Source organism: Oncorhynchus tshawytscha, linkage group LG16, assembly GCF_018296145.1.
Source record: "Oncorhynchus tshawytscha isolate Ot180627B linkage group LG16, Otsh_v2.0, whole genome shotgun sequence".
NCBI classification, from domain to species: domain Eukaryota; kingdom Metazoa; phylum Chordata; class Actinopteri; order Salmoniformes; family Salmonidae; genus Oncorhynchus; species Oncorhynchus tshawytscha.
This window is the reverse complement of record NC_056444.1, coordinates 24,515,225-24,528,798: the sequence shown is the minus strand read 5'-3', so window position 1 is coordinate 24,528,798 and position 13,574 is coordinate 24,515,225. Positions and strand designations below refer to the sequence as shown.

Sequence of the window (13,574 nt, the reverse complement as noted above, 5' to 3'; positions counted from 1 at the left end):
ATAAGTCCCAAACTTGTGTTTTATCCTCCATGATTTTACTCATGTGCGTATGTCATTTTCAAGTTGTGTGCTTGTTGTTGTTTTTTTAAATGGTACAACAAAATGTATCAACTAAACCATAAACTGATAACATGCTAAAGACACTGGGACACAAGGGAGGCATTCATTCACAGAGTTAAAGTCTAGGCATTAAACTACTAGACTAATCAGGTTTAGTGGTAGGACAGCAGGACTATACCATGTGGAATTAGACTAGCTTGACATAGCAGGTGTGTGTGTGTGTGTAGTCTGACTGCGTAACATCAGTCTTTTGTGTGCTCTCAAAGCTTTTATGGATTATGTGTTTGGTGCGCGTTTATGTATGCATTTGGTATATGCTTGCTTACCCAGGCCTGAGCACTAAGGAAGACTTTGAAGTCTTCGCTGCAGGACAGAATGGGGTGATCAGCAATGCGATTAAGGAACTTGTGGAGAGCTTTCCTCCGCGTCTCGATGAAATCACCATTGAACCTCTCCACCATCCCCTTCACCACAAACTTCTCTGGCAGAGGCTGAGGACAGGAAAGAGGATTAAAACAGAGCTCAGAAATATGTAGTGGATCGATAGTATGGAGTTTAACCAAATTCTCAATTCCTTTACAGGTCAGACACCACATACATGAACAATGAGAGTTGAGTGGGCATCCTCCAGTTTCCCTTTGAGCCAGAGGAAGTCTTGGTAGCGCCTGCGGACTTCGTACTCAGAGTTGTCAAACTCACTCCGTGTGGTCTGAGGCAGGCAGAGAGAGAAACACAGTAAAGACCAGATTAACTCAATTCTATTGGCAAATACACAGTCTAGTATATACTGTACAATCGATGCAATTCCATTTCTAGAGGACATACAGTACATTACACACCCCCCCTCACCTTGGTCAGAACTCTGTAGGTGATAAAGGTCTCAATGGCAGTCACATGACTCTCTGGGTTGTCCACTGTAATGAAGATGTCTTTAGAGTCACTCTCCTCGTCCTCCTCAAACTTACACTGGTTGACCATGGAGCCTGGGGATGTCGGCATTGAGGCGTTGAACATATTCCCGTCTGCAAGAGTCAAATCCTAGAAAAACAAATCATGAAAGGCAGAACTGATTTAAATCATCTGGAAGAGAAACCCAAAACCAAAATGCATGTGCGCTGGCCAGTTACTTTGTCACAACAGTAAATACCATACAGTACATCGTGTAAGAGTGTTACACAACACCATCTTGTGATGCGACGACCACATGTAGCTTCTCAGCTAAAAAGCCCTTTCCTTTGCACTTTAACATTAACTTGCACCAAACATTTAGTGTCCAATCAAATAATGACCCAACATGTGGTTTCCATTTCAAATATCAAAGACACACCTTTATTGAATTGCTGCAAATATTAATTCTAACAATTATTTCTAAGTTTTACCGTTTCAGTTTTTGCAGCTCTTCTCTGGTGCCTTGTCTGCAGCAGAGGCCAGGTGCACTTGTTAGAGAGCATGCAGCTAATTGGCACGTCCTATTATCCTGAAATGGAGGGGTGTGTTCGGTGATACCACCTCCGTCCAGCATAGGGGAAATGGAGTTCCCCAGTTTAAAACATTATGCTAGAATTGTCTATTCAAAATGAATACATTTAAAACACATCATAATAATAAATAATAATAAGTATGCTTAAAATCATGTTTATGCTAAAACATTTAAGAACAGATCCTTGATCATTTATTTGCATCTTTGTAGCTGACCTGCCTCAGATATTTGGAACTGGCCATCCCTTTATATTCTGTGCTCTAAGTTAACCCTGTGAGTTGCGCCTATTCTGCCACGCAGACCTCACTTACACATGTATCCATGTTTCAGATAAAATGGCGCCGGAAGAAATGGCAGCAGTTTTACAGGCGCCCAACCAATTGTGCTATTATGTGTTTTTTTGTGTGTGTTCTTTGTAACTTATTTTGCACAAAATGTTTCTGCAACCGTATCTTACGGCAAAAAAAAAAGAGCTTCTGGATATCAGGACAGCGATCACTCACCTCGGATTAGACAAAGATTTCTTTCTTCAACAAGCAAGATGCACAGGACATTCTCCAAACACCCGACAGGGCCAACATCCCCATTATTTGCAAGAGGAAGAGACGCAGGTACAGAGGACACAAAGCGGGATGCCTCGTGAGGACCCGCAGAAGGCGAGTGGAAAAGCTGCTGTTACGTCAATATTACTTGCCAACGTGCAATCATTGGACAATAAAATTAGACGAGGTACGATCACGAATATCCTACCAACGGGGACATCAACTGTAATGTCCTATGTTTCACAGAATCGTGGCTGAATGACAACATGGATATTCAGCTAGCGGGATATACGCTGCACCGGCAAGATAGAACAGCACACTCCGGTAAGACGAGAGGGGTGGTCTGTGCATATTTGTAAACAGCTGGTGCACGAAATCTAAGGAAGTCTCTAGATTTTGCTCGCCTGAAGTAGAGTATATTGTGATAAATTGCAGGGCACACTACTTGCCTAGAGAGTTTTCAGCTATACTTTTCGTGGCTGTTTATTTACCACCACAGACAGATGCTGGCACTAAGACCGCACTCAGTCAGCTGTATAAGGAAATAAGCAAACAGGAAACCACTCACCCAGAGGCGGCGCTCCTAGTGGCTGGGGACTTTAATGCAGGGAAACTTAAATCAGTTCTACCAAATTTCTATCAACATGTTAAATGTGCAACTAGAGGGAAAAGATTTCTAGATCACCTGTACTCCACACACAGAGATGTGTACAAAGCTCTAACCTCGCCCTCCATTTGGTTAATCCGACCACAACTCTGTCCTCCTGATTCCTGCTCACAAGAAAAATTTAAGCAGGAAGCACCAGTGACTCGGTCTATAAAAAAAAGTGGTCAGTTGAAGCAGATGCTAAACTATAGGACTGTTTTGCTATCACAGACATATTCCGGGATTCTTCCAATGGAATTGAGGAGTACACCACATTTAAAAAAATATATATATATAGGCAAGTCAGTTAAGAACAAATTATTATTTTCAATGACGGCCTAGGAGCAGTGGGTTAACTGCCTGTTCAGGGGCAGAACGCCAGATTTGTACCTTGTCAGCTCGGGGGTTTGAACTTGCAACCTTCTGGTTACCAGTCCAACGCTCTAACCACTAGGCTACCCTGCCGCCCCAGTGATATCAGTCACTGGCTTTATCAATAAATGCATCGAGGACGTCGTCCCCACAGTGACTGTGCGTACATACCCCAGCCAGAAGCCATGGATTACAGGCAACATTTGCACTGAGCTAAAGGTTAGAGCTGCCGCATTCAAGGTGCGGGACTCTAACCCGGAAGTTTACAAGAAATCCTGCTATACCCTGTGACGAACCATCAAACAGGCAAAGCATCAATACAGGGCTAAGATTGAATCATACTACACCGGCTCCGACGCTCATCTTATGTGGCAGGGCTTGCAAACTATTACAGACTCCAAGGGGGAGCACAGCCGTGAGCTGCCCAGTGACACGAGCCTACCAGACGAGCTAAATCACTTCTATGCTCGCTTCGAGGAAAGCAACACTGAGGCATGCATGACAGCATCAGCTGTTAAGACGACTGTGTGATCACGCTCTCCATAGCCGACGTAAGTAAGACCTAAGAAAGACGGCGGGCATGTGCTGACCAACTGGCAGGTGTCTTCACTGACATTTTCAACATGTCCCTGATTGAGTCTGTAATGCCAACTGTAATACCATCAAGGCAACCTGCCTAAATGACTACAGACCCGTAGCACTCATGTCCGTAGCCATGACGTGCTTTGAAAGGCTGGTAATGGCTCACATCAACACCATTATCCCAGAAACCCTAGACCCATTCCAATTTGCATACTGCCCAAACAGATCCACAGATGATGCAATCTCTATTGCACTCCACACTGCCCTTTCCCACCTGGACAAAAGGAACACTTGTGAGAATGCTGTTCATTGACTACAGCTCAGCGTTCAACACCATAGTACCCTCAAAGCTCATCACTAAGCTAAAGATCCTGGGACTTAACACCTCCCTCTGCAACTGGATCCTGGACTTCATGACAGGCCGCCCCCAGGTGGTGAGCAACACATCCGCTGCGTTGATCCTCAACACTGGAGCCTGGTGCGTGCTCAGTCCCCTCCTGTAATCCCTGTTCACCCACGAATGCATGGCCAGGCATGACTCCAACACCATCATTCAGTTTGCAGATGACACAACAGTGGTAGGCCTGATCACCGACAACGACGAGACAGCCTATAGGTGGGAGGTCAGAGACCTGGCTGGGTGGTGCCAGAATAACAACCTATCCCTCAACGTAACCAAGACTAAGGAGATGATTGTGGACTACAGGAAAAGGAGAACCGAGCACGCCCCCATTCTCATCGACGGGGCTGTAGTGGAGCAGGTTGAGAGCGTCAAGTTCCTTGGTGTCCACATCACCAACAAACTAGAATGGTCCAAAGAGGGAACAACAAAGCCTATTAATCTCAGGAAACTAAAAAAATTTATCTTGGGTCCTGAGATCCTCAAAAGGTTCTACAGCTGCAACATTGAGAGCATCCTGACTTTTTGCATCACTGCCTGGTACGGCAATTGCTCGGCCTCCGACAGAGGGTAGTGCGCACGGCCCAGTACATCACTGGGGCTAAGCTGCCTGCCATCCAGGACCTCTATACCAGGCGGTGTCAGAGGAAGGCCCTAAAATGTGTCAAAGACCCCAAGCCAGCCCAGTCATAGACTGTTCTCTCTACTACCGCATAGCAAGCGGTACCGGAGTGCCAAGTCTAGGACAAAGGCTTCTCAACAGTTTTTACCCCTAAGCCATAAGACTCCTGAACAGGTAATCAAATGGCTACCCGGACTATTCGCATTGTGTGTGTGTCCCTCCCAACCCCTCTTATGCAGCTGCTACTCTGTTTATCATATATGCATAGTCACTTTAACTATACATCATGTACATATGTACAGACTACCTCCATTGGCCCGACCAACCAGTGGTCCCACACATTGGCTAACTGGGCTATCTGCATTGTGTCCCGCCACCCACCAACCCCTCTTTACACTACCGCTACTATCTGTTCATCATATATGCAGTCACTTTAACCATATCTACATACTACCTCAATCAGCCTGACTAACCGGTGTCTGTATGTCGCCTCGCTACTGTATATAGCCTCGCTACTATTATTTTTCACTGTCTTTTTACTTGTTCACCTAATACCTTTTTTGCACTATTGGTTAGAGCCTGTAAGTAAGCATTTCACTGTAAGGTCTACCTACACCTGTTGTATTCGGCGCACGTGACAAATAAACTTTGGTTTGAGGTGTTTGAACAGTTTTACTTTAATTCATTTATAGACCTTTAAGTACCCTTTTTATGCACTGTTTTTTTTCCCCCTCTTACTCAGTAGAAAATAAAACCCATATCACCCTACTCAGTTCTCTCATTACCTGCTTGGTCAAACATTCTCAAAGTATTTTATAAAAGCCCTTTTCACGTCAACAGTTGTCACAAAGTACTTATACAGATACCCAGCCTAAAACACCAAAGAGTAAGCAATGCAGAGGTAGAAGCATGGTGGCCGGGAAAAACTCCCTAGAAAGGCAGGAACCTAGAGACAAACCTAGACAGGAGCTAGTCTCTGAGGGGTGGCCAGTCCTCTTCTGGCAGTGGCGGGTGGAGATTGGAGTACATGGCCATTTAGGCCAGATCGTTCTTCAACATGTTCAAACATTCATAGATGACCAGCAGGGTCAAATAATAGTCATGGTGTTTATACAGGGTGCAACAGGTCAGCACCTCAGGAGTAAACGTTAGTTGGCTTTTCATAGCCGACAATTCACAGGTCGAGACAGCAGGTCAGAGAGTGGAAGAGAGAGGGGGGTCAAAATAGCAGGTCCAGGACAAAGTAGCACATCATTTGTGACAATTTGTGCATTCATCACATTTCATGGGTCAGGTAAGTTTAATGCATTTATCATCTGATGTCCTCAGATCCTATAAAATGGCTAACAGTCCTACCTACCTACCTGTAGACTATCCTACCGAGTTTGTTTGTGATGTCTGATAAGGAACTTTCAACTGTCAGTTTTATTTAATGGTCCCTGACCTTTGTCATGAAATATGGCACCATTTGCAAATGATTTGACGTTCCACAATCCGAGGTCAACAACCAGTGGTCACGTCACTGTCATATTCAGATCATGGCCAGGCCATGTACATCATGCAAACGTTTCAGCGGACTTGAACTGATGTGCCATTGTTCACAGGCAGCAGCACGACACGCTTTTGTCATTGTCCTTTCATGACGCTTCCTGTAATAACACTGAACTGAGAGGCTAATGTAGTCAGCAGAATGCATAGCCTGCTGCCTAGGCTACTCCCCTGGCTGCGATGCGCACTGCAAAACAATGGGGACAGCACAAGCTGAAATAACAACGATGTAATTCTTAACTGATTTCTCTGTGATGTTGCAAAAAGAATAAGCTACAAATAAACATTAATTTGATTTAGATCAAATATGCACTTGATTTGATTCCCTGTCGCCTCATGGAATTTCTTAGTTGGTACCACAAGTGGCTTTCTTGCTGTCTGATTCTTCTGCTAGTCTGACAGATGAACTTCAAAAACCCTGTTAACTTAGTTGTGTGATCTTGGCGGCCACAACTTTCATCCAGCAATGATCATGCAACAATCAGATTTGGCAACAAAATGTGACAAGAGTATCAAAAATATTGCTACATTAGGCAACAGGGGCATCATGCACCCCAACAATCTGAGGGGGCACAAAAGTGAGGATAGCTAGGGGGGGGTGAGCCTCAGGGGGTCTAGGATAGAGGTCGACCGATCAATCGGAAAGGCCAATTAATTAGGGCCAATTTCAAGTTTTCATAACAATCCGTAATCAGCATTTTTGGACACCGATTACATTGCGCTCCACGAGGAGACTGCGTGGCAGGCTGACTACCTGCTTTGCGAGTGCAGCAAGGAGCCACGGTAAGGTGCTAGCTAGCATTAAACTTATCTTATAAAAAACAATCAATCTTAACAATCACTAGTTAACTACACATGGTTGATGATATTACTAGTTTATCTAGCTTGTCCTGCGTTGCATATAATCGATGCGGTGCCTGTTAATTTGTCATTGAATCACAGCCTACTTTGCCAAACGGGTGATTTAACAAACACATTTGCGAAAAAAGCACTGTCGTTGCACCAATGTGTACCTAACCATAAACATCAATGCCTTTCATAAAATCAATACACAAGTATACATTTTTACACCTGCATATTTAGTTAATATTGACTGCTAACATGAATTTCTTTTTTAGTTATTTTTTTGTTTGTTAGAATTTGACCCCTTTTTCTCAACAATTTCATGGTATCCAATCGTTTTAGTAGCTACTATCTTGTCTCATCGCTACAACTCCTGTACGGGCTCGGGAGAGACGAAGGTTGAAAGTCATGCGTCCTCCGATACACAACCCAATCAAGCCGCACTGCTTCTTAACACAGCGCCATCCAACCCGGAAGCCAGCCACACCAATGTGTCGGAGGAAACACCGTGCACCTGGCAAGCTTGGTTAGCGCGCACTGCGCCTGGCCCACCACAGGAGTCGCTGGTGCGCGATGAGACAAGGATTTTCCTACTGGCCAAATCCTCCGTAACCCGGACGACGCTAGGCCAATTGTGCGTCACCCTTATAAACCCAGGGTCGTTACACTACTCACATATATATATATATATATATATATAAACATTTGGCCGATTAATCAGTATCAGCTTTTTTTGGTCCTCCAATAATCGGTATCGAAAAATCATATCGGTCGACCTCTCACCTCGTCTGTAAATTGGAGAATTTGGCTTTTTTCAAACACCTGAAACACCCTTTTCTTGCAATATAGTCAATCATTATGCTGAATTCAATTAAAAAATAAAAAACTCTGCATATCTCTTGAGCTCTCTGTATCCTCCTGACTGGTGGTTCTTTTTTTAAGAAACAAAATATGCTTCTCTGCATTTTTACTAAAATCTGGGTAATCTTAGTAGTGCTGAGCAATTTTAAAAAAATGTTTAACCTTTATTTAACTAGGCAAGTAAGTTATGAACAAATTCTTATTTACAATGAGAGCCTACCGGGGAACAGTGGGCAGCCTTGTTCCAGGGCAGAACCAGAGATTTTTACCTTGTCAGCTCAGGGATTCGATCCAGCAACCTTTCGGTTACTGGCCCAACGCTCTTACCACTAGGCTACCTGCCATCCCAAATTAATGTTCCCTTATCAATTTGTTCTGCCAAATCCTAACCACTTAAGTCAGTTAAGAACAAATTGATGACTGCCTACACCAGCCAAACCCTAACACGGAGAACGCTGTGCCGATTGTGCGCTGCCCTATGGGACTCCCAATCACGGCCGGTTGTGATACAGCCTGGAATCGAACCAGGGTCTGTAGTGACGCCTCTAGCAAAGCGATGCAGTGCCTTAGACTGCTGCGCCATTTGGGAGTCCAAAAGGTTGGTTCGGTTTCGGTTCAATTATTACAAAATAATAACTTATCATTTTTTTAAACATTAAATGCACTATGCATTATGAAAGTTGAATGCTGTAACACAGAATAAAACAATTAATAAAAGTCCCATGATGGTAGTCACTGCACATTACTGCGTATCACTTATAAACCATAACTTATTCACATTACTTTACTTTAGTAAAATATTTCAGGTTGTTGTGTATATTACTATTTTTTAATGACTATTATTTCATTCCAAGTCATCATCTCATCTCTATAGAGCTGCTGCCTATGCTGTCTGATAAAAATCACTATTTTATTAGTTCTTCAAAGTAAATAAGGCATACTTTTAGGAGTGCTGAATACAATTTATCAATCACTTCGATCATGTATTTTCAGGTAGCGATACCTTGCGAAGCAACCACTTCCTATACTTCTTGGTCACGCATTCTTCAGTCTTTTACATAGGTGTAAAATAAATAGACCGGACAAATAGGCACGCATGGATTATGGTCTTTGTAGTTAATTACCAGATTTTCTGCACTAAACTATATCGAACTTCAGCCAGTTGGAAACTACAACATCCTTCAAGATTGGACAGTTTGGGCTTGATCTGATTTAGCTATAGAGAAACTGCAGCCCAATGTGCAAATTGAGTTAACAAAAAAACAAAAGTAAATGAAATTCCAAATAATTTAACTTTGGTCAATTAGTTGTTTAAAAATAAATAAAACAACATTTCAATTAATGGTTCAGCACTAACATTTAGTAATTGGCATGCCATCTAAGAAAGAAAAGCTAGCTACTCTAACTTCAATGATTGCCTGAAATGGTAGCTAGTTACAACTTTGGGAGATTGTGAACCTAACTGGGCTAGCTAAAGCCAACTTTATAAAATTGCTCGGTGGCTAGTAGTATCAGAGAAACAACAAAATATGTAAAAAATAAAATAAAAACGTGCAGGACTACTCTAAGGGGGCACGTTCCCCCTATGTGCATGACGCCTCTGTGTATGGCAACAAGATAAAGTATGCAGTGTTCAAAACAACTGGAAGCTTGGAAAACTCTGACTTCCGACTTCATTGCGTTGAAAACAACTGGGAACTGGGGGAAAAAAGTTCCGCCAGGGATTTTTTTTTTTTGAACGGTGATCCAACTCGGGAACTCGGGCCTCTTTCCACAGCTCCGACTTTCGGAGCTAAAGATCACACGTCATGATTTGACCTCGTATTATTCCGAGTTCTTAGTTTTTTGAACGCGGCATTAGTTCTAATGATATTTGCATGACATCGTCTGATCGAGTGACCTTTGAAACTGACAAAAGCATAACATCAGCAGAGAATTCAAAAGGGTAATACACAGACTGTTTCGAACAAATGTCTGATATAAAATATACTTTTAAGATGCAGTCGGGGTGCATTGATGTAGACTACGTAAAATACAGTGATTTAAACTGGTAAGATATACATTTTAGACTATCCAAGTGGAAAGCACCCTAACAATGCACTTTCCTGCCTGAACTTCATTGGATTTACAAAAGCAATGCAAACTTCCCTGAACGATTAACTCACCACTGAGTGTCAAATGCAGGCTATCCACGTAGCACAGAAATATCGCATTCAACCCCCTTTGCTAACTCCGTTTCTAAACTTCCCTGTACGTTCCACATTAGTAGGCTAAGTAGTGTTATTTTTACCTTGCTGAAAACTTCTAAATCGTCGTCCTCGTCTAGATCTAACATCTGTCCGGAGATGTCGGCAGGTATTGTATTTGTTTGGGTGGGGGACACAACAGCGTCGATAGTTCTACTCATAGCTGCCCAGATTTACACCGACAATGTAGACTACGGGGACATCATCAGCAGTCGCTGCTGCTGAAACTCAGTATAATTTCAGAATTTGAGTGAATTCAATTTACTGCGCAGAAACGGAAGTACCACTGGAAAAGGAGAGGGTTGGCCACGGATGAGTTGAATTGGATAGGTCAGGATATGGATATCTGACATGTCAAATTATATCTGTAAAAGTATGTGACATCAATGTTATATGCGAAATGACATAGCTATGTGTCACTGTTATGAGTAGAAGAAGCAACAAAATGTAGCCTTTGATATCCATGGTAGGAGAGTAGGACTACATGTGATGACTGTGACCCATGTGAAGGATGAACATTTGAATAGCCATGGGTGTACTTCTATAGTCTTTTATGGCAGGTTTTTTCGTGGGCAGAGACTAGAGTTACCACAGCCACAAAGTCATGAACCCCGCCTATTTCTATAATGTATTTTCTTAAAATGTGACTTTAACCCTAACCTTAACCCCACTGCTAACCTTATACCTAACCCTAACTTAAAATTATAACCCTAAAACTCATTTTTGTTTTCATACATTTTTACGATATGGGCCATTTTGACTTTGTGGCTGTGGTAGCTAGTGGAAACCGTGGGCCCAATTACTTAAACATAAAAAGCAGTTGAAAAATCACGTGACATTTGAGTCCTGCGTTATTTATTTTATTTTAAAGTCTTAGGTTACTGGATGCGTTGGTGTTTATTGTTTCTTGAAGGTAAGTTATTTATCTTTAAATCAGATATTTGTTTTTAAATAAAAGCATACAGTAGTAGCCTAATACAGATTATTATTGATGATTTGTTGACCTGGACCTCACACATCCTCTATAACTCCAAGCAGGGATATTTTTTTACCAAAAGATGTCACTGTTGCACAAAGGATGTTCTTTATTTTTCTCTGGGGTAGGCTATGTGTCAAAACTGAAAGCAACAGAGAGAGAGAGGGGCATTGGCTATCTGATTCCAAGGTGTCAGGACATTATTATAATTACGAAATTGGATCTGGCTCCTGAAATGTTGTCCGTTTCACAGGGATAAAACATTTTAAGAAATGTGTCAATGATCGTTTTCAATGGCCACAAGATGTAGGCTACGTTCCTATCCCCAAATACTTGTGTCGATCAATACAAATGAATGGATCATTTGAAAGTTAATAATTCATAGTAGGTTTATGCAGCAAAACATATCACAGCTTCTCCACCCTTTGCTTAACAACACACAATTTATTTTATTTTTATTTATTTTACCTTTATTTTACTAGGCAGGTTAATTAAGAACAAATTCTTATTTACAATGACTGCCTGGACTATAGCCATGACTGTAATCACTCCATACATCAGCCTCTTTAGCTTTAAAACATAATGTTTGCATGCTGAACGCATGATGACACCAACACCCTACTATTGGTCTAGTGAGAAAAAAAGGCATATTCAAATGCTCTCTCTTATCTGTACATTTTGAAATGTACATGATAATGATGCTGGGTGACACTCAAATATTGTGTCAATTTCATTCCCGACGGGCATAAATTCCCACATGCAGGCAGAGAGAGAGGCAGGAAGCCCTTGAAATGGTTCCATTATCATCCTGCATACCCTTTACACCAAGCAGGAAAAGGAAGGCCATATCCACAGCAACTATTCAGATTAGAAGGTATTATAATGATTCTACAAAGGTCAGGGTTTTGTTGGGTGGAATCTAGAGCACATACTGGCAGCACATTCATATTATCTGACTGGCGGCTGCCATTTTATATTTCATATCATTTGTCTGTTTATCGCTGATTGATTTCCAGATGCATGTGAAGAATGTGTATTTTTGAGGCGTGATGACAAAAAGTGTCGGAGCTTTTGAAATAGGCTGCGTTATAGTATGTTACTATTTTTCCAGAGTAAAGTTGCCCGAAATGGATGAATATAATGCTGTGTTGATTCAATATCTTTGCAAAATATGGTGACATTTTAGTAAAATATAACATTGAATGCTTGGGCTCTTATCTAATGCAGACACAGAATAAAAAGCACCTTAATAAAATTACATGGCGAAAGTGCACCATTTTCATCCATCAACATTTAACAGAGTGCTTAAGACTAGAGATGCCATCATGCCAGTAACATTCCATGGCACTGTGACTGTACAGTACGAGACGGTCAAACAAATACATTCTGGCTGCACCACAAATGACAACAGGTGAAATGCTTACTTACGAGAGAGGAAAATATAGAAAAATAATATCATGAGGAATAAATACACAATGAGTAAAGATCACTTGGCTATATACACGGCGTACCAGTACCGATGTGCAGGGGTACGAGGTAATTGAGCTAGATATTTTAGAAGTTGGAAGTTTACATACACTTAGGTTGGAGTCATTAAAACTTGTTTTTCAACCACTACACACATTTCTTGTTAACAAACTATAGTTTTGGCAAGTTGGTTAAGACATCTATTTTATGCACAAGTCATTTTTCCAACAATTGTTTACAGACAGATTATTTCACTGTATCACAATTCCAGTGGGTCAGAAGTTTACATACTCTAAATTGACTGTGCCTTTAAACAGCTTGGAAAATTACAGAAAATTATGTCATGGCTTTAGAAGCTTCTGATGGGAAAATTTACGTAATTTTTGTCAATTGGAGGTGTACCTGTGGATTTATTTCAAGGCCTACCGTCAAACTCATTGCCTCTTTGCTTGACATCATGGGAAAAACAAAAGAAATCAGCAAAGACCTCAGAAAAAAATTTGTAAATCTCCACAAGTCTGGTTCATCCTTGGGAGCAATTTCCAAACGCCTGAAGGTACCACGTTCGTCTGTACAGAAAAATAGTATGCAAGTATAAATACTATGGGACCACGCAGCCGTCATGCCACTCAGGAAGGGTATATGTTCTATCTCTTAGAGATTAACGTACTTTGGTGTGAAAAGTGCAAATCAATCCCAGAACAGCAGCGAAAGACCTTGTGAAGATGCTGGAGGAAACAGGTACAAAGGTATCTATATCCACAGTAAAACGAGTCCTATATCGACATAACCTGAAAGGCCGCTCAGCAAGGAAGAAGCCACTGCTCAAAAACCGCCAAATAAAAGACCGGCTACGGTTTGCAGCTGCACATGGGGACAAAGATCATACTTTTTGGAGAAATGTCCTCTGGTCTGATGAAACAAAAATA

At 41.8% G+C, this 13,574-nt stretch overlaps 1 protein-coding gene across 3 annotated transcripts in view; it reads right to left on the bottom strand.

Moving 5' to 3' along the window:
• Positions 1-10,457, bottom strand: part of snx7 (sorting nexin 7) — a 36,857-nt gene extending 26,400 nt beyond the window's left edge. For 2 of the 3 annotated variants that reach the window (XM_024374645.2, XM_024374647.2), the window contains exons 1-4: positions 10,247-10,457; positions 910-1,098; positions 659-769; positions 387-551 (exon numbers count right to left, since the gene is read on the bottom strand). In XM_024374645.2, the coding sequence (XP_024230413.1) occupies positions 387-551; positions 659-769; positions 910-1,098; positions 10,247-10,363 (582 nt within the window). In that variant the 5' untranslated portion in view covers positions 10,364-10,457. Of the gene's footprint in view, positions 1-386; positions 552-658; positions 770-909; positions 1,099-1,439; positions 1,576-10,246 lie in introns of those variants that run through there. The other variant, XM_024374646.2, reaches the window with a different exon arrangement.
• Between the last annotated feature and the right edge of the window lie 3,117 nt (positions 10,458-13,574).